At 50.5% G+C, this 20,658-nt stretch overlaps 3 protein-coding genes and 1 long non-coding RNA gene across 6 annotated transcripts; 2 read left to right on the top strand and 2 right to left on the bottom strand.

The window, feature by feature from the left end:
• Positions 1-636: 636 nt before the first annotated feature.
• Positions 637-4,919, bottom strand: PTMS (parathymosin). Its single transcript, XM_065050063.1, has 6 exons — positions 4,836-4,919; positions 4,004-4,284; positions 3,269-3,340; positions 2,435-2,519; positions 2,211-2,275; positions 637-1,598 (listed from the first exon to the last, which is right to left on the bottom strand). Exons 2-6 carry the CDS (start codon positions 4,049-4,051, stop codon positions 1,548-1,550), a joined length of 321 nt encoding a protein of 106 aa, XP_064906135.1. The 5' UTR covers positions 4,052-4,284; positions 4,836-4,919; the 3' UTR covers positions 637-1,547.
• On the top strand, positions 3,852-9,496 carry LOC110361521 (uncharacterized). 3 transcript variants are annotated; one of them, XR_010469813.1, is made up of 3 exons: positions 3,852-3,992; positions 9,070-9,157; positions 9,240-9,496. It is a non-coding gene; the product is annotated as an uncharacterized LOC110361521 (long non-coding RNA). The 3 variants fall into 3 exon arrangements; XR_010469814.1 differs by lacking the exon at positions 3,852-3,992 and adding an exon at positions 4,320-4,459; XR_010469812.1 differs by lacking the exon at positions 3,852-3,992 and having other exon boundaries at positions 8,987-9,157.
• A 2,826-nt stretch (positions 9,497-12,322) lies between these two features.
• Positions 12,323-13,102, bottom strand: LOC135578391 (basic proline-rich protein-like). The gene has a single exon (XM_065050281.1). It carries the CDS (start codon positions 13,100-13,102, stop codon positions 12,323-12,325), a length of 780 nt encoding a protein of 259 aa, XP_064906353.1.
• On the top strand, positions 12,717-19,738 carry MLF2 (myeloid leukemia factor 2). The gene is made up of 9 exons (XM_065050062.1): positions 12,717-12,863; positions 13,077-13,150; positions 15,039-15,165; positions 15,575-15,610; positions 17,232-17,285; positions 17,643-17,768; positions 18,121-18,280; positions 18,369-18,609; positions 19,150-19,738. The coding sequence occupies exons 2-8, from the start codon at positions 13,101-13,103 to the stop codon at positions 18,545-18,547; spliced, it is 732 nt and encodes a 243-aa protein (XP_064906134.1). The 5' UTR covers positions 12,717-12,863; positions 13,077-13,100; the 3' UTR covers positions 18,548-18,609; positions 19,150-19,738.
• The last annotated feature ends 920 nt before the right edge of the window (positions 19,739-20,658 follow it).

Here is a 20,658-nt window from a genome sequence, read left to right as displayed (position 1 = left end):
GCTCAGAAAAAAGCCAGCATTATTTACAGCTCCCAGTCTCAGTGGCTCATCGCATGATTGCCAAAATATGAGTTTAAAAAATAAAAGAAAGCTAACAGCAACTTTAAAGGTCTACAAAGATAAGAAGACAAATACTTGACACATCTCTCCCAGGTGGCTAGTGGGACAAAGAACTGAAGCTCTTGCCTCTTGAAACACGTCCCTGTGGCTGTGACTGATGCTGCATGGGTCAGGCCTGGGGCCAGGCAGGGAGGCCATGGAGCAGCAGAGGGTGAGCACAGCGCAGGCCCATGCCCCAAAGCTGCAGCTCAGGTTCCCTTTCAGAACCTCTGTTACCTGGTGTCAGGACCCAATGGCGGTTTCCAGAGCTTCATGATGGCCCCGGACCTTCATCTGATGTTTGTGTTGCCCTCACTGTAACCACCTGGCAGAAGGTGGGGAGCAGGACCCAGGCACGCTGGTCTGCAGTGCAGGAGCCATCTGAAAAATTAACCCGGGTCTTCTAACAACAAATTCAGGGTTCTCCTCACTACCTGCTGCTGGTCAAGCCATCCTACCTTTCTGCAAACCAACTTGCCTGGCAATCTGATCAGAACATAACCCAAGATGTACAGACACAACTGTCCACACAAGCTGTTTGAAACTTTTTAAACACTTTTATTTACAGTGCTAGTTGAAAACAATATATATATTTATATCTATCATCCTCGTGATGTCTGTGCCATAGAAAATGCTGTGGCTATATTGCCTTTAATTTACAAAAAATGGTCACAAGAAAATCTGAAAGGGAAAAAAAATGGAAATCAAAGTTTGGTCCCCAATTATTTCTTTCTTGGTTTGTCTTATAAAAGCCTCCTAATTAAAAAAAAAAAAAAAAAAATTACACAGTTCAGATGGAATTTATATATAAAAACAACCCTTATCTTCTGAAAAATTCACGAGGGCTAGCTTGCTGTCATGTAAACTCGGAGAAAAAAAAAAAGCTTAAAATAAATTCTGTCTCTGTGTGTAGTTTAACAGAACCATTATTTGCTTGTAATATTCTTTCTCTTTGTCTCTCAGGGTTCAACATGAAAGCAGATGAGACCTAGGACAGGAAAATGCACCATGATATCTGTGCCTGCAGCCTCCTGGCCTCAGGGAGGATACCCAACAGCAAGTCTGGGAAGCAGAAGCTGTCAAGAATCTCAGTCATACTAGCGACAAAAAATAGGAGGGCAAGTGACAATGGAAGGAGAGATGCTTGCCAGGTGAAGAGCCTAGCAAGTTCAGGTACTGGGCCCCAGGAAACAACGAGAGAAGAGGAACATTTGTTAATGGGGCACAGCTGAAGGGATGTGGGGTCTGGAATAATTTCAGAGCTGGGGAATGTCACAGATGGGCTAGATCTTCGGGTCAGAAGGAAACAGCTGTCTTCCCTGTTTGAGAGCATTTCTGATCTTCCCTCATCTGAGATTGTGTGAAGCCAGAGGCTAATGGACAGTGCAAGCACAGGCTGGAATGGAGGAGGAGAGATGGACGGAACAGAGGAGATGGGAAGGGAGAACTCAAGCTGAAGACCCATTTTCTGTCTTCTGTCTCTTTGGATCCACTTCATCCTACATAGGATGCAGGGAGGGAAAAAAGGAGTTACCATCAGTCACCACACCAAGGCACATCATTTCTCCATGAAATTGTTACTGCTGGTCTTTCCTCCATATGGAAATGTGTTGGGCCCACCCTAAATCCCCTGCTCTTTAAAGGATTTTTGAGTACCCAACACAACTGTTCTGTTGATGCTCACAACTAAGGTGTGGACAGCTCTATTTGGAGGCATATCTGTGCTGTTACTTTTGGGAGGTAATAAGCCCAGGCTCACAGCACTTCAGACACCGAGACCCACCCTGACACCTGACAGGACCACCTTCTGGCCTGAAGTCCGAAAGTCACATGTGTTTGAGGGGTCATTGCCCAGCGCCATCTCAAGCACCTTCATTCTCAATCTCTCAGCACTGTGTCTGCTGGTGGAAGGACCTGCATCCTCCAAATAGTCTACAGGGGTTTATTATCCTCTTGCCACATCGGATTTGTTTACCCATCTGCTGCTGAAGCAGCAATGAGACCGAAGGCAAATTTGACATGCTCAGCAAGGGCATCCACAGGGATTTGATCAGCGCATAGCAGGTAACCTAGTTCCTTCTCACTGCCATTACTCTCACACTATCACTCACCTCTTCTTCCTCTGCAGATCTTTTTTCTGCATGACCATCCTGCTCTTGACCATTCTCATCTCCTTCTAAAGCACGAGCAAGAAAGGAAATAACAGGTTAATTGAAGTAGCATTTAAGGGAATGTAATCTCAGTCAGAGGGATTGAGAGGAGGAATTTCCCTCCATGATCTTCTATTCTTCCACAACTTGATAATTCCCATTCTCCCTAGAGCAATTATTCCTACCTTCATCCTCATCACCACCTTCTTCTTCTTCATCCACATCATCAGGATTCTCTTCTTCATCCTCTTCAGCTCCATTTTCCTCATCCTAAGTGAAACAAATTGGTCAGAGCAGAAATTGGCATCAAGATGACATTCCCATGTGCTCTTTGCTGCAAGTGCAAGAACCACCTCCATAGCTCCACCCACTTCAGATTCCAGTCTGATGTGCATCACCTGAGTGATGTCTGCACTGCTACTCAGACACCATCATTCCCACCATTCCAGCTGAAACCTTCCTCCCAACCAGCCTTTTTTCAGAAACAAATCTTTCCAGTCCCTCCTCAGCAATATGAGCTGCCTTGGCTTCCACAAGCTTACATCCCAAACAGCTGCTGCCATCCAATTAGAACATCTCTCTGGTTACAGGCTAATTACTCAACCTACGGTGATGGCATATCTGCTCCCAGATCTCTCTCCTCACCTTCAGCAATCTGTGCATTTCCTCACTGTTCCTTCCCCAACCTTCTTCATCTTACACTCCTTATGCACGTCCCGATACTTCAATAGGTGCAGGACCACATCTCTGTGCCACCTAACTCCTACTTGCCCTTGTCTCCATTCCCTTCTTTGACCTTTTTTCCTCTCCTCACTAGACCATGCTGACTATGCTAAGTCTTTCAAGGCTCATTCTCCACAATTATCCATTTGCCTCCCTCCCTTATGAGCTCTCTTAGCCTTTTTCTTAATCTCCCATAGTGTTTTTATATTCATTATCTGCAGCGAGGCCAGCTAACCACCCCTTATAAACTACCCCCCCCCCCCAATATCTAAATATATCCCTCAGAAGGATCACACCTCTACAATCTCCTTCTTCTTTTCTTTGTGGGCTGTTTTCTCCTCAACTTTTTCCTTCTTTTCTTTCATCTCCTATATGTGAGATGAGAAAAAACATTTTGGTGGTCAGTGGCAAGAAAATAAAAGACTGGGATGCTTAAACAAAGAAGGTTTAAAGGAGATGCAGAATAACGGTGAGGAGAGAAAACATATTAGGTGTTAAATCTGCCCTCCCTGACAAAGAAAGAGCAGCGAAAACGCGTCAGAGCTACTTTCAGACAACACACATGTGGAAACCAGAAGTACGGAAGAGTTTTGATTTAGAAGAACCTTGTCCGTAGGACCGAGGCGCTTCCGGCCCGCCACCCGCGCTTTGTGTCCACACAACTTTCTACCCGCCGGGGGGCCCCGCCGTCGCTAAACCGCTCCCTAACGGCCCGGCCGCCTCCCGCCGCGCCGAGGGACGCGCAGGCGCGATCCCCCCGCGCACACCCCCGCCCCGAGCCGGACCCGGCGCGCGCGCCGCCCGGCCAATGGGGGGCGGGGGCGGGGCGGGGGGCACGAGAGGACTCCCGCGCCCCCCGCCCCGCCCCCGCCCCCCATTGGCCGGGCCGCGGGCGGGCCCGCGCGCGCCCCCCGCCGTCCGGGCAGCTCAGACGCCGCCGTCCGGCCCCGCAGCGGGGCGAGCGGGGTTGAGCCGCTCCCACCGCCCCGGTGGGAGCGGGTCGGCTGGCGAAGCGGGAGGGTGGGTCTCACCTTAGCGCTCAGCTCCGCCGGCGCCTCCTCGACGCGTTTTTCCGACATTCTGGGCCGGGTAGCGAAGGGAAGAGGCTGGTGGGAACCGTCCGAGGGAGCCCCGCGGGGAAGAGAGCGAGGGTCGGGTGTGGGGGGTGGTCAGCGGCGGGAGCGCAAAGTCCCGGCGAGTCGGAGGCGGCGGGCTCCCGCCCCGGGGGCCAAAGTATCAGGGTCTCCCGCGGTGGGGGGATACGCCGGGGAAGGGGATTTATACACCGCCCGGTGACGAGGGAAGGAGGGACCTGCGGAGGGAGGGGAGAGGGACGGGCCGCGCCGCGCCACGGGGAGCGCGGCCGGCAGAACAATGTGCGCTGAGCGCTACACGGGAGCCGACGGCCGCCTGGCAGCGGGGGCGCGGCGCAGCCCCCACCAAAGCGCCGCCTCCCCCTCCGGCGCCGCCCGGCCCGCCAAGGCCAGGTGGGGGCGCGAAGCGCGAAAGCTCCGTTGCGCTCTTCCCGCCGAGCCGCGGGGCTGCTGCACCAGGCACTGTGTGGGAGCGCCCGAGCCCTCTACCTGCGGCACGGCCGGGACAGGCCACCTGTGCAGCCCGGCCGCCCCGCTCAGGGGACCCCGGGCGGGTGAGGAGCGGTACTGCGGGGCCGTGTGGGAGGGCAGCGCTCGCAACAGCGAGACTCACGCGGCCTCCTGCCTGGAATTTTCCACTCCAGCTGCCCGCTTTCCCGCCCGCTGGAAACGCTCCCGGCGGCGGGGCTCCCCCGCCCACCCCGCAGCCCGGCCCTCCCTTCCCTTCCCTTCCCCCCACCCGGCCCTGGGGCCCCGCGCGAGAACCCACTGGGTGGGGGCAGGGCGGGAGCGAGGCTGCTTTTCCCGCGCTCTGTCCGCGGCGGCGAGAGGGGGCGGGGCTCGGCGCTCGCGCAAGTCGGCGAGGTAGTTGGCGGTGGGAGGGGGAGAGCTAGCGGGCGCGTCCCGATTCCCCATATAAGGAGGGACGAAAGGAAGGGCGTCTGATTGGACTATTCAAATGAGCTGTCTGCCTGGCAACAGTCTTCCTATTGGCTGTCGGGGGTCGGCTTGCTGGCGAGGTGGGGGGGCGGTTGCTGCAGTGAGGAGGGAGGTGCTGCTGGCACGTGGGGCGGTGGGGAAGGTGCGCGAAGGATTGAGGGTGTGGGGCAGAGGCGGCCGGCCAGACACGCCGTGGGGTACTGCCGGGTTCGGCTCCTGCCCGGGGCTGGCCTCTCGCACGGTGCAGCTGCTTCCTTTGGGTGTGGGGGCCTGTCTTGGCTGGCGTTTGGGGCGGCTTGTGAGGAGAGGGGCACGTCTGGAAGCAGCCGGACAGCGTGGGGCGCGGGCGTTGTGCACATCCGGCGCTTAAAGCCGGGGAGGAGTCGGTGTCGTCAGCCCCGTGTGCAACGCCACTGTAGCACAGCAGATGTTGGGGATGGGCTTCCCCCACCCCAGCCCTTAGTTCCGCGGGGGGCGCCCGGCAGCCCGAGGGGGCGGCGGTGCCAGGGTGAGGCTCTCGGGGCTGAGGCAGCTGCGGCCGCCCGCTGCCAGCCCGGCCTCCCGCTCCGGCGGCGGGGCAGGTGGGGCGGAGCAGCGGCCGGGCAGCATACGGCGTGCAACGCTGCCCCCTGCTGGCTGCCGCAGCGCCCTGCCCGCCGGCCGGGGAAACCGCGCTCCTCCTGCCTGCAGCCCCCGCCGGCCCGGAGCGAGTGGCGGTGCCGCCGGGCAGGGGACGGCCCGCTGGGAAGGGTCACCGCCCCGCTCAGTCTCGTAAGCAAAACTCTTTCCTGCAGGGTGGCAGGTTGTGTCTTGCAGCTGCGGAGATTTGTTGCTAGCTAAACAGATGTTCCTATGGCTGCACTGTTGTTTGTCAGTTTGAGCAGACTGGGCTGACTAAATTCTGCTTGCGGTTCCCAGGAGATTTATATTGTCCCACTCTTAGTCACAAGCACATACGAAAAAAATCTGTATGCACTTGCAAGCCTATGTACAAAACTAAGCACACGTACATATGGGTGTACACATGTACACAGCCATTCTTACAGGTACACTGGAAGGTTATTAATCCATCTGTTTGGAAAATGCATTCAGGCACACAAATCCTTCTTGGCCTTCTGATACAAGCTCAGTAAGCTCCAGTGCAAAGTCGGGATTTAGAACTGGTACTCCAAGTTTAATAAAATGTGCATCACTTTGAAAATTTAATAGAAAAAGCTATGCTTGCAGGACAGGAAGGGTAATGAGTACCTGTCTCCTGAAGGAAAGTATGAAAGAGATTGGATAAAGCATCATCTGTGTGACAGGGAGGTAGCAGGTCCCCACCTTGTCATCTTGTCTCCTCTGCAGCTACAGCTGCTCCTCTCGGATGATCTGACTAATCTGTGTTCTTTCTAGCTACACACACTGCATAGTGTCTGCCCCAAATAAATTGTCATGTAACCTAGACACACAGTTCTAGACTAGCACCAAAATAACAGATCATTAAAATAAATGCATTAATTTTTTTTTCCTTCTGTTCCATACAGCCCTTCTGGCCAACTTGTCAGGTCTACCTGCTATCAGTATTCAAGCCCTGGTTTGGTTCAATTACCCTTCTTTCATCCCTCTCTTCTGCAAGAAGAAAACCTTAATTTCTGGAGCTACACCCAAAAACAGGAGCTGAAAAAAATCTATAAATCAGACAGATGATGTTCATCTCTGCTGCTTGTCAGGAGAAATGTGGCACATGGCTCTGCTGTTCTCTTCACCAGTCCGGGTTTTCATCCTTTCCTTTACACAATCAGTTACTGAAAATGCAAAACTACATCAACACTCATCCCTTGGCAGAGACATTTTCATATTAATGCACAAACAGGCCTTGACACAACATCCTAGAGGAGAGAAAACAAGGATTATATTCAGTGATGTTGCTGTGCCCAAAGCATGCTGTAGACACAAACAGTGCAGATGCAAACAAACACCTGTTTGTGTATGGGAAGCCCATTTCCAACAACCTGTAGGATGGGGCTGCTTGGTCAGCTCTATAACCTGGTGTACCACCTGTGACCTCTCCCTCCAGCACTTAGAGCACACAGCCTCATGTTTTCCCTTACAAGCTCCCCACCATATATATATCTCCTCTTTGCAATTTTAACCTCGTCTGTTGCTTCTCAACTTTTGCCTTGTACCTGTATTCTTGGCAGCATGCCTCCCGTGGCCCTCTCCCTGGCTTCCCTTTGCCACATTCTTTATCTCATGTACAAAATTAACGTTGCGTCCTCCCCTTCGTTTTCCCCATGTCCCATTTTGCCCTGCATCAAGTATGTTTTTTCCCTTAAATCCGATGTAGGACTCTTCGTGTGTTGTGACACGCCCGCTTCTGCATCCCAACTCTTCTTGCCCTTCAGATCCTGACAGTGACATTCCCTTGGCTTCTGGCGTGCAGCTGCCTTCACTCAAGCCCTGAGGGAACGCCTTAACTGTCTCACCTAACTCTTCCCTGTGTCTTCTGCTTCTCCACCAGATTTGTCCATCTGTGTTTCATCTGCTGGACTGATTTGCAGATTTTCTCTGCTCCCCTCTCTCATCTGTATTTTCCCCTTAATTGCAAAAGCGAGTATGCTCATTGTGTGGTCTGCAGATGTGAGTCCCTTTTCAGCATGTGCTGTAATCCTTGCCTCAAGTTTCTTTACCAACTCAGCAGAATATATTCCATCCGTTTTGGAGCCTTATGTTCTTAGACAAAATGAGAGAGGTGCAGAAGTTACATGATATATCATTGTTTGGGAACATTGGTAATATGCATTTCTGTCTGCAGCCCAGAGAACAATATGAATGTAATTTTCTCTGGACGATAAGTTACAAGTTTTGTGCTGTACACTGTTTGTGTTTATGCAGGTGTGTGCATGTACTTAGATGTGGTACATACCCATTTGTGTATAGTGGTGATATTTTCTCTGTGTTACATGCATTTCCTATTGTGAGTATAGAAAGTATGGTACTTTTGTACTGAGGCATGTGTGTGTCTTCATACATCAGCACGTGCTTGCATATGTGTCTGGGCTTTCATGCGTGGTATGTATTTTTCTGCTTCTAGCACATGCAGCGTGCATGCACCTAGCAGAAAGTATTTATGCCTTTTGTTTTGATACCTTGCTAGTCTTGTCACTGTATTGTTGGGAGGGCATGGACTTCGTTGTTTGTGTTGAAGGCTGAACTAACTCTGAGCCATTTTCTGAGCAAGAGCAAAACAAAATACTGGGCATTTCAATAATTTTATCTTTTAAGCTAACTCATAAGCGGTTCCAAAACTCTTCCAAGCTGTTTGCTGAACAACAAAAGAGCAGAAGGTTGTGTATTTGCATTAGCTTATCTTAAGATTTACATAAATTCAGATACAGAGTAGCTGTAGTTTCACTTAAAAGTGAAACTAGCAGAGGGAATGTGTTTGAATACATTTACATGTTTAAGCCACACCATTCATCTTTCTGTTCTGTGTCCATTAAAAATCCAGGCAAATAACCACTTTTATTCTTTCATGATTTCCTGAAGTCAAGAGGAAATACCAAAGAATTCAGCCACCAGCCAACTTTGCATTGGCACATGGTAACACATTTAAATAAGCACTGCGGAGGGCTGGTAAGCAGGGTAGTTAGCCCGACCAGAGGAAGCAAGAGGAATAGAAGGGAGTGACGAGGGGTGACACAGCCTGTCAGAAGATTGGAAAAGGGAGGGAGGTTTTCAGTTGTGATTTTTGTGAACCTCTCTTTGCTAACACAGCACAGATGGAGGTCGTGGTTCTCACCCACAGTGTGACAGATACATTCTTAACACGAGAAAAATATTCTGAAAGTAATCGCAGCCATGCAACACAAGCTGCAGCCACCACAACCTGGCTGTAGCATCCCAAATATGAATTGTCACGTTTGAGGATCAAATCAGAGCTGTCCTTCACTCAGGGCGTCCTTCATCTGAGGTCATTTAGTTGTTGGGTGAGGATTACGTAAGAGGCACAGATGAAGGGAACCAATGAGAAAATGGCTGTGTGTCTGGTTTCTGATAACAACGATTTCTTTGCCTTACAGGCGTCCACAGGGGCCCTGGAACATTTGGACACATTAAGAAGCTGTTTGTGTGTTCCTGGCCAAAATGATTGGTCCCTGGAAGCAGCAGGTAACAAGGTATGATTTTTCAGTGTCCTGTTTATTTACCTTCACCACGTGATACTCAGTTTGCTTTTTAAATGCTTCCACAGCGGCTGCCCCCTTGGCTGACCTGCCGCTGAGGGTGATGGGGCTGGCAGGGGAGGCTGCAGGGCAGCAGCTGGCAGTAGGCGGGAGAAGGTGGAGCTGAGAGCAGCGTCGCCATTCACCCCTCTTCCAGTTTGCCCTTCACTCAGCTCCTCCTGGCTGCCAGCTGAGCTCATTCTTCCTCCTCTTTCCCCCATCCTCCACCACCTACAGCAAAACCTGGGTAGCTTAAAAAAATTAAAAAAGGAAATGGAGAGACGTAGTTAATGGCTCTGATTCATGAGGAAAACAGAAGCAACATAAATAGCGAATGTGGCAGAAACAAGGTGGGAGTCTTGCTTCTCATTCACAGCCCCACGTGCTTTGTTATTCTAATCCTGCGAATGGCCATTCCCTTGGTGCAAGTTAGGCATAATGTGGTGACTACTACACAGAAATCTCTCCTACTAAGAGTGCCATAACACAGCTTCTGCATTCCTCAGAACTGTGGGCTTGCCCATGTTCCAGAACAAGGTTGCACTTTCAATTCTTCCTTCCAGGGTTTCACCCAGCATTTGCCACCAGCATGACTCTTTGCAAGCTAGATTGCCCCAAGATTTGCTTAACTGGTAATACCACTGGTAACGTAGAGTCCTTGGTAAAAGAGGTTCATCAAGTGTAGGGGCTGCCTGTAAGGCTACAGGAACATCCAGTAATACTCACAGCTTCAGCCCCCAGTCTTGTAAACTCAGCCCTTTGGGTTGTGGGCCACTTGCAGAGGAGCATCATTAGGAAAAGAAAAAGGATCTGCAAAGCAATATTTCTTCCAAACTCTGTTCTGTTCCTCTGCATTTGGAAGGTAGCAATACCTGACTTAGAATTTGGAAAAAAACATCTTCAGGACTTTGCGGGAGTGGGAGACTCACTGGTATCTGGGGGACAGGGGACAGCAAGTCATTTTATCCCAGATCTGAGGAGAAAAAAATAAAAAAAGAAATACTTCCGTTCTTGCCCAAGACACTCTTTACCTGCCTTTGGATCCTGCCACTCAAGGTCAACTCCACACATTCTAGGCAAGCACCAGGAGAGCCTCAGAGCAAAATGAAAACACACTAAACAGGAAAGGCTTTCCAGGCTGTAGGTCTCTGAAGGATGATTCAGGGTTGCAAAAGAAGCAGCAGAGGCTGAGGCAGCATTAGCAGAGGCACTATATGAACTCCAGTGCTTTCAGTTCAGCTCTGGGCTGACTACAAGAGAGTGTTTCAGCAGCTCAGCTATGAGAAGCCTCCCCAAGGACCACTGCGCCAGAGGTTCATTGCTGCTTAGCCCATGCCCTGCCCATAGGATCTGTCTCCATCTCACCACCCTGCACCACTGTGCTGTCCACAGCTTGAATGCTGTGGACATTAGTTGCAGCCTCTGAAGATCGCACTTACTAGATACAATGGGGAACATCTGAAGAGTCTTCTACATATGCACAGGCCTCCAGTGAGAGGTCTTCTTTCTGGATACCAAGCAGTTTTGAGATCTGCTGTTGCAAGACATATTGCCAAGTCCCCTATGCATCCCACCACATAAAGCATGCTACTGGGTCATTTTCCACCGTCAGACTCCGAAATCAAAGGACTTGGTTCCTGCCACAACACAAAGAGTTCAACTTCTGAACCACAATTTGCAACCTGCTATTTCCAGTCTTCTGGCACAGATTTAGTCTGGCTCCCGCACATAGTAGGCAGGATGCAACAGTCAATAAAAACACCACTAAGGAAGCGCACCCCGGTATTGAGCTGGAATGAGTCAGTCTGCTCTCTTCCTTCTAATCCTGTGGAGTTGGTGGTAGCTGAAGGCAAGCAGCATTCCCAGGGGTGGTGACAGTGACTGTCACCCCACCCATTTGTGCAGGTTCCCCATCACTGCTGTCTGTAGGTGTGCAAACCAAGTACCTCTGTTTTGTCTGTGGTTCCTGGTGGCAGCCCAAGGTCTGTGATGACCCACAACTGTCTTAGAATCACACAATCATAGAATAGTTTGGGTTGGAAGGGACCTTCAAAGGTCATCTAGTCCAAACCCCTGCAATGAGCAGGGACATCTTCAACTAGATCAGGTTGCTCAGAGCCCCATCCAGCCTGGCCTGGAATGTCTCCAGGGATGGGGCATCTACCACCTCTCTGGGCAACCTGGGCCAGTGTTTCACCACCCTCATTGTAAAACATTTCTTTCTCATGTCTGCTCTGAATCTTCCCTCCTTTAGTTTAAAATCATTACCCCTTGTCCTGTCACAACAGGCCCTGATAAAAAGCCTGTCCCCGTCTTTCTTATAGGCCGCTTTAGGTACTGAAAGGCCGCAATAAGGTCTCCCTTGAGCCTTCTCCAGGCTGATCAACACCAGCTCTGTCAGCCTGTCCTCACAGCAGAGGTGTTCCAGCCCTCTGATCATCTTGGTGGCCTCCTTTGGCCCCTCTCTAACAGGTCCATGTCTTTCCTGTACTGAGGGCTCCCGAGCTGGACACAGGACTCCGGGTGGGGTCTCACCAGAGCAGAGTATCACCAGGGCAGAATCACCTCCCTCGACCTGCTGGGTCAGAAATATCCTTCCTGTTTCCACCTGGCAGAGCACTGGGGTGTGTGTGTGCTGCTCATGCTCTCAGCGCAGGCAGGCAGATGTTTCAGTTGCCCTTGCGTGCCCATGCTGTGCAGGACACCTGGGCCAGGTGCTGACCCTGCATCTGCCTGGATGTGGCTGCAGACTCTGGCAATTAAACAACTGGTAACTAGCCACTGGCGTTATTGTGAACTGCCAGGTGGCAACCTCCATCTCCTCTGTGGTATCCCCAGCCGGTGAGCATGGCAGAGGCACCTGTGACTGTGCTCCCTCTCGTTCTGACCCTTCGAGCGCTCGCCTTGCCCGTCAGCTGCCCCTCTGCCAAGGCAGGACGTTGGCAACACCCCCAGTGCCTGCCCACCACCACCTCTGCCAAGAACAATGGCCCCTTGTGCCTGGGCATGTTTTTACTTGCTGCCAGCTGCAGCTGGCTCCCGGACCCACCAGGCACTGCTGTGCGCTAAGCTGGGTGGCGTTAGCAGCACCCGGTGCCCGCCGCTGCTGCACTCAGGCCCTACGGATGGTAAGGCAGGCTGATGAAGCCATCACACGGGCGTTGGGCCTACGACGCCTCAGGTCTGGGGCCTCCTCGTCTGGCTGGGCCTGCAGACCCGCACCCGGGGCGGCCGTCTGACAGTTGTGCGAGGTTGCGGGGCCGGCCCCGCAGCGCACAGGCCGCCCTGGGGGTGCGTGCTCCGAGCTGGCGGCCCCCAAGCCCGGCCTGACCGCCGGGGGCGCCAGGGGGCGCTCTGCCGAGCAGCCCTGCTGGCCTGCCCGAGCTCCGGGACGCGCGCGCAGCAAGCCCGGCGCGAGGCGAGGGGCGGGGTCTCCTTTCCGCCCTCGCCTTCCCCCGGTGAGCGCGGCACCGCCCGGGTCGGGGCGGGCGCGCATGCGCGGGGGGAGCCGGCTGGCGCGGGCGGGGCGGCGGGGGCGAGCGCGGTCCCAGGCCGCGATGGGAGCGGAGGCGTGAGCGGCCCCGAAGGCGTCCGGCTGTCGCGGAGGGGGAAGGACTGCGCCCGCCGCTCGGCACTCACCGGCGCGCCGACAGGCAGGGGAAGGGAAAGGGGCCCGGGCCCGGTGCGGGGAGGACCGCGGCGGGGGGTCGCGGCCTAGGGCGCCGCGGGGGAGCGCTGCCAGCAGCTGCCCGGGTGGGGGCGAGGCGGGAGGCGAGGGGCGAGGAGGCCGGCGCCGCTGCGGCCGGTGCCGCTGCTCGTCCCCTTCGCACGCCCGGCTGCGTTCAACCTCCGTCTCCCCTTCGCAGAGGCCGCCCCCGACCGAGGAGAGCATGTTCCGGCTGATGAGGGATGGCGAGCCGGAGGACCCCATGTTTGCCATGTGAGTCACACCGCATCCCCTTCGAGGAGGCTGGGGCGGCACAGGTCATAGCCGGGGCCTGGGGGGCCAGGCGTGTCCTGCCCTCGTTCCGAACAGGCGGGCAGAGCGGCCTCCTGGGCCGCGGGCAGCACCGCAGCGCGGCAGCTGCCGGCGGAAAAGTACAGACGTGCTGTGAAGGGGCAGCGCAGGGAATAACCTGGTTCGCAGCGGTCTGGTTTCTGTAATAGTACAGCACGGTCTTGGAGGAAAGCATATTTCAGTAAAGTAGGCCAAAAAGCTTTGCAAATGTCTGAGGAAGAGAGAACTGGAATACCTTATGTTTTTCTTTGCATAAGGATTTTTTCTTTTTTCGAATGAAAAGTAGGATTTCGATTCAGATGGATAGGTTCTACTGTTTGTCCAGTGTTTGTTGCACAGGAAATCGTTAATGGAGCTGGAGAAGACTAACAATGCAGTTGTCAAGTTGTAAGGAACTAAGTAAAGAGATGATAACAAGTACTTTTGAAACATCAGTCTTGAAATCTAACAAAGATCTGAAGAACTCTTCCTAGGATTCCTTTTGCTGAATGTTTTTGTTTCTGTCCATAGTCCAGAAAGTGGATGCTATTGATAAATTTTGGCAGTGAAACTAAGTGGGTAGTCCTTGCCAAAGCAGATAAGGAATAGACTGTACTACAGTGAGAATTTGATTGTGTTAAGCATAGTACTGCTAGAAGTTGGGTGGCATTAATTTATACAGAAGAGTAAATTCTGGGCTTTGTTTTTAAAATTGGTAATAAGCAACAATTTTATCAACTGTAAACAAAGTAGCAGGAGAGGAGACCTTGATGTCCTAGTTAGTCACAGAATGACTGTCTTCTCATTGATGTGGCGGGTATGAGTCTAGCTTTTATTATGGGAAGCAGTTCCAGTAGAGACAGGAAAGTATTGGTTTGTAGTAGGTGCTTTTGTCATCTCAGGAATGTTCTATGCTGTTGGGGTTATTCATGCTTAAGATGTGCAGAGAAATGGTATGATATTTCCCAGACTTATTTTACTGTGGCCGTTTGTCCTTCTTCTTTTTCTCTCCTGGTTCCTCCAGCATGTGTGAATGCATACAGCCCTCAAAGTGGAGGCTGCAAAAGAAGGAAAACCAGTTAGGAACCCCGTTATTTTTCCCTCAAATCTGCAAAAGCTGTATGTGGTCTCAACCTCTTGACAGGTGTACAGATAACATTGTAGGGAAGAAGCGGATGAAGATTATGTGGGGCAGAAGGCTGTCATTGGGTGTCAGGCCATACAGTCCATTCTGGAGGGTTCAGTTTCATGTTTGAGTGTGCGTGTGTGTGTGCAGGGATCAGAGGATGATATCTAGGATCATATGCTCTCTGGTCCCATTAAGTATACTCCTCTCTTTGCAGCCAGGAGAATCTTTGTGCACCTCCCTGCAAAATGAAGAACCCTTCTAGAAGGGTTTGATTGTTTTACAGAGCTGTTAACATACAGAGTTTTGAAATTAACATGAAATGATGATGGTACATGGACTGCAGATCTGAGAAGTGGCTTTCATCTGTTAGAGCAGTGAGGTTCTGAAATAGCCTTGGCTGTGCCTGACCCTAAAGCGTTAGTGGAAGCAGAACACCAAACTACTTGTGAACAGGCATCAGTGCCTGAGAGGGATTCTGTGCTGTTAGACCTTCTATTGCAAGAAATAAGATGGGATCCAGAGGTCCCTTCCAGCCCCAAGGATCACCATAAGCAACACTGAGTTATTTGGGTTCTGGATTTTCAGCTTGGAAAGGAATGTACAGTTACATAAGAGAAACTCAAGGTCAGAATGGGTGGATTATATAGGACTTTGTCTTCTGTCATCCCTTCCTCACCACTGTTCTCTCAACCTTTCTGAAAGGGACCCTTTTGCCATCCACCGGCAGCACATGAACCGTATGCTTTCTGGGAGTTTTGGATTTGGCCCGCTCCTTGGCATCACTGATGGGACCACAGCTGGGGCTCGCCAGGCTGGCCGTAGGATGCAGGTAAAAGAGGGGCTGAGTACTAGATAGGATTTCTTAAACTGCCTTGTTACCTCCTGTCTTCTGCTATTATTGGTTTGGCCATGCCCCTTGCCTTCACATGGATGTTGGGAGCAGGATTAATCTTAGTGGTGGTCACTCCACGTGCATTGAATGCAACTGCATTCGAGGTTGAATGGGAGGAAAGGAAGAAATAAGTGTTACTTCTCAAGGGCGTAAGTCAATGTAGCTGGGTGAAATTTAGGAGCATCACCTTCTGTGTGGTTTGTTAGGGGTGATATGGTTTGAACCTGTTTGTTAGGCCTGAGGGTTCCAGTTCTGTTTCTGAGAAGGATGAAGGTGTTCTGATGAGGATCTAGTGTTCAGCTGTTGCAAGGTCATTCTCTGTTCTGTTTTTCTGTTGTCCTGGCAGGCAGGAGCTGTTTCACCCTTTGGGATGCTCGGCATGGTAAGTTCTCTGTTTTTCTGGGTCAAACTGACAGGCTTTCCAAGTAGTGGCTCCCTACTGAGATTCATCAGTGCTGAGTGCAACCGGTGCTAAAATGTCACCATCTGTGAGCAAGATCATCTATCCTAAAGAGTAGTGAGGGTAGGAAGGTGTGAAGAGACCAGAATGAGCTCTAGATTTATAGTAACTGGAATATGGAAAAGGATATTGAACTGAAAGTGGAGGCAGCTGCTTTCTCTTGGACCTGTCTCATTGAGTTACTGTATGGCTTCAGGCCTTCCCCTTATTTCCCCTCTAATGTTTTAATCTAGTCTGTGAGCTGTTTTAGAGGAGAGATTCTAACTCAGTTTATATGAGGAGGTTGTATTTGCACCTTGACCAGAAAAGAGCCCTAAAGCTGTTATAGCACAATATTTCATAGGAATTGGGACAGTTAATATCCAGGAAGAGCAGATAGTCTCTTAATAACCTCATAAGTCTGAAAAGAAACTGCGGATCTGTTTGGAGGTAATGGAGGAACTGTGATGAGGTGAGGAAAAGACTGGCCCAACAGTAGGCAGAGGTGATTATTGAACCTCCTTTGCCAGTGGTAGCAGATGGAAAAGCCAACAGAATAGTTCAGGTGAACAGGACTGGCATGAGAATGGCTGTGTGTATGTGAGAACGCTGTGGTGGGAGCATACTGATCTCCCTCTACTAAAATACAGTAGAAATAGGTTATTCCAGATCCAGCAACTTTAGCTGCCTTGCTCTGCAGGATTGCCTCAGTGAAAGAGACTAAGCGTCCTGGAATTGTTGTAGCTCAGAAAAAGGTATAATCAGAATACAAACAGATAGACTTCAAAGGATAATAACATTGCATGCGAATACTGCTCTGCTGGAAATGAGAACAAGAGGCTACTTGAGGAAACAAAAAAATCAGCAAGTTTAAACCGACATAGTAATTTTGTTTACATATTGCACAATTAAGCTGTGAGACCTGCTGGCCCAGTATATTACTGTAGCCCTTAGGTTTACAAGATTAAAAAGTCAAGTGTTTGTAGGGAAAATAAGAAAAGGTGTTATTATGTTAGAAAGAATATGATCAATGGAAACTTCCTTGTGGCTTAAATTCAGAGTTGACAGTGATGTGGTGAAAACATCATCGAGGATGACTTATGGTTAAGATCACTGTTGGTGCACATCCTGAGATTTCTTCTCCTAGCTTTGCTGAGTGTCCGGACTCACAAACCCCAGTGGATTGGGGGTCACACCCAAAGTAAAAGAACAAACTTTACTGTATCTAGAGATCTTGAGAGTCAGAACACTTGGGCAATGCAACATGAGAGAATGGAGAGAACAACAACCCCAAATCCTGTTGTCTGTATTTTTTGTTTTGAGGGGTGGGGAGGGTTGGTGGGTTTTTTGTGGTTTGTTTTTGTTTTTGTTTGTTTGTGGTGGTGTTGTTGTTGTTTGGCGTTTGTTTTGTTTTGTTTTTCCCCTGCACTACTGAAAGGAAGGGAAAAGAACAAGGTTTTTCTTCTTGGCAGCTGTTTTTTGTCCCTTGCAGGTAGTTTGTTGTTCTCTCCTCCTTTATCTTTCCAAACTGACTATTCTTGTGTTCTCTTTTCCTTTTTATCAGGCAGGTGGCTTTATAGATATGTTTGGGATGATGAACGACATGATTGGAAACATGGTAAGAGCCCTCCATAAGCCAGTCTGTAGGGAGGGGGAAGTACTAGTGCCTCCCGTCTTATTGTGCTGCTTTAGTACAGGCTGTGAGCCTTGCTTCATGACCAGGATTCAGTGACAGAGAGCTGTTCTTGAGTGCAGGGAGGAGAGATGGGTGAGGAAGAAGTGTGGGGGTAGACTTGTTTGGTAAGACACAAGAATTAATTTAACAGGAAGATGTATTCTCCAGAAAGATGGGCCCATGGGGGTTATATTCTTTTCATTGTAATCTCTTCCTACTTAGTTGTATAGAGAGATAATTAACTGCTGTCTCTTTTCCCTCCCATTCCTTCTTTATACCACTCCCCATTTCCTCTTGCAGGAGCATATGACAAGTGGTGCTAACTGCCAGACGTTTACCTCCTCAACTGTCATCTCCTATTCCAACCTGGGTGATGGGCCCAAAGTCTATCAGGAGACCTCAGAAATGCGTTCAGCACCTGGTGGGGTAAGGAGGAGGCTGCAGTGCACCTTCCCAGCACGAGGCTGTTGGTTTTGCTGTGGGCGGATAGACTTCATTTGGTGGCTCAGCGCTGGCCACCCACAGCACTTCTGCTTGTCAGTCAGCTACAGTGTGAGGAGCCCGTTGTGACTCACTGAACCATGCTGAGGGCCACGGGGAGGGCATGGGAAGTGCTGGCGGGGGGAATCCGTTTTCCCCTCTTCATTATGTTGTGTCTGACATCCTGGGAGTGGTGGCAGTGCAACGTGACTGCAATACTGCAGGCAAGAATCAGAGTGCCTTATAGAGCTGAGGGAATCCATTACAATGTTGATCCTACATGAGAATCTGCCCTCAGATCCGTGAGACTAGGCGGACCGTAAGGGACTCAGACAGTGGCTTGGAACAGATGTCAATCGGACACCACATCAGGGAGCGGGCCCACATCATGCAGCGGTCCCGGAACCATCGCACAGGTGACCAGGAGGAGAGGCAGGACTACATCAACATGGATGAAAGTGAGTACTGCCCTTGTCCTCCCCACAGCAAGCCCAGGTGCTGCTTTCCTACCTCCACCCTGTCTGACCTTGTACTTCCCTCACGCAGGTGATGCAGCCGCCTTTGATGATGAGTGGAGGCGAGAGACATCCCGTTTTCGACCGCAGCGGGGGCTGGATTACCGACGTCACGAAAGCAGCAGTGGCCGCCGGGCTGAAGGGACTCGTCTTGCAATCCAGGGCCCTGAAGATTCTCCCTCCAGACAGTCCCGCCGATACGACTGGTGAACCCAGAGCAGATATTGTGGGGGGTGCAGCGTGGTCACCCCCAAATCTACCTACACGCTCTTGTAAGTCTTAACAAGTTTTTTCCTCGTCTTCCACTCTGCAGTTGCCTCTTAGCCATATGATTTTTTTTTTTCATTGTCCCAGTCTTATATTATTTTGAAGTGTTGGTTGGAAATGGGTTTTCCCACTTGAGAGCAGGGGAAAATGTGAATTTTGAGAAAAGCTGTTCTGAATTGGAAGGTGGAAGCTGTTTAAGTTAGCTTTGTCATCAGCAAATAAATGTCGTGTCAGCCTTAACTGATGGTTGAAATGGTATAAAATGATGTAGGATCAAAATCTGTAGAGTGCTTATACTGTCATTGCATAGAACTTAGTGACCATTTGCTGTCAATCCAGTTTGAAATACAAGTATGTGGTGGTGTCTGCTCTCCTGTGTTTTGAATAGGGTTCACTAGGGTGTGATGTAGTTAGTGCTTGAGAAGGGACTTTTTCCCTTCTTTTTAAATGTCCAGACATCAGGTTTAAACATGTCTTTATCTGTATTCTGTGCTGTTTTCTAGTCACACTTACTCTTTTTATGCTCTCCGTTTCCCTCCTCCCAGGTACATACTGAAACTCTGAAGCCCCGTCAAAGCACCACTTGGACCCTCCTCAAATTTAGTATTAACCTCCCTCCCACTTAAGAATTGAAACAAAGCAACTAATCTTCTGCATTGCTCTTTTTTTCCCCATTTGGGTGGTGCAGTGGGGCATGGGGAATCTCACTGATGTGCAAGAAATGCATTAATTACCCATTCCCTTTCTGCTCTCCCTTGGTTCTGTTCTTTCTGCCAGTAGTGGTGGGCATGAGGAGCTGCCACCTCGCCTTTTCCATCATTTCCACTCTCTCTGTGCTGGGTTGCGCTGGTTCTGAAGTTTGTGTTTAGTCCCCTGTGAAAGAAATATGAGGGAATTCTGCTATAACCCCGTGTCAGTCCCCTCACTGGGACAGAGGCTTTGATTCCCCTCCTGCTCCTTGGTGCAGCCGTGGAGAAGCAGAAGGATGTGCGTGTGAGAGAAGGGAGGAGCAGAACAAAAGCTGGATCAGCCTGTGGGCCCCCCGACCCCTCTTCAGTCAGCTCCCCCACTTTTTTAATTTGTGAAACTTGTAACTAGATGTTTACTGAATAAAGAAAAAAAAACTGTAAAGAATTGTTGGACCAGTCTTTACCTTCATCTCTTTCATGTCCTTTGGAAATTGCTGAGGAGAAACTTGGTGTTTCAGGCTTTATTTTCTGATAGAAAATAGCCCGATAGCCTTCTCATATAGTTACGAAGTGAGATGGTGCTCCACGTGGAAATTATGAAAGACGACCCAAGAACCCACCACTGGCAAAAATGCCCTTTAATTGCTGTAGTTGTGTTGTGCGCTCAATGGAGGTTGGTTGGTCTTTCTTGCTGCGCGGTCATCTGTGCAGACCAGAATTGGGCCTGTGGGATGCCTGCATGGCCAGGGAATATTTCCATTATTTTATTATTATTTCTCTGCAATTGAGGCTGGCGCTGCTATGGATGACCTTTTCTTAACTTCTTCAGTATCAGGCGAAACTTGAGAGGTATTGGGAATACGGGACTAGGGAAGATCTCCTGGGCTCTTGGGCCAGTTTTCTGGTCCAGCACCCTTAGTAAACCTCATCAACTCATTTGGAGCAGAAGGCAGGAAGTTGATGCGTGACTTGCCCTTGGAAGTCGTGTGCTGGGATCTCACCGTGTATCCCCATGTTGCACATCTGGGCACTAACAGAGGGACAGACACCTCGCTGGGAACTGATATCTTGCCCAGAAAAGAAGATACAGGATGGAACCCCTGAAAGCTTAGGGCAGAGACTGTGCGTGTTCCACCCTTCAAGGGGAGCAGAGATCCCAAACCAAAAGGTAAGTACAGGAAGTGTTTTGGGAGGGTCTCCCCTTTGCTAGTCCCCAGGCTGACATTGTATGTTAATCTCTGCCTTCAGAGAGCAGGAAGGTTGGTTTTTTTTCTCCAAAGATGGGGGATGGTAAACCTTCCTTGACTCCTCTGGTTCACCTGCTGCTCAGGGTTCTGCTGTAGAAGCCGCCTCAGCTGCTCCAGG

The sequence above is a fragment of the Columba livia genome, chromosome 1, assembly GCF_036013475.1.
Source record: "Columba livia isolate bColLiv1 breed racing homer chromosome 1, bColLiv1.pat.W.v2, whole genome shotgun sequence".
Taxonomy (NCBI): domain Eukaryota; kingdom Metazoa; phylum Chordata; class Aves; order Columbiformes; family Columbidae; genus Columba; species Columba livia.
The sequence above is the reverse complement of the archived record's forward strand: the minus strand, read 5'-3'. Positions and strand labels throughout refer to the sequence as shown.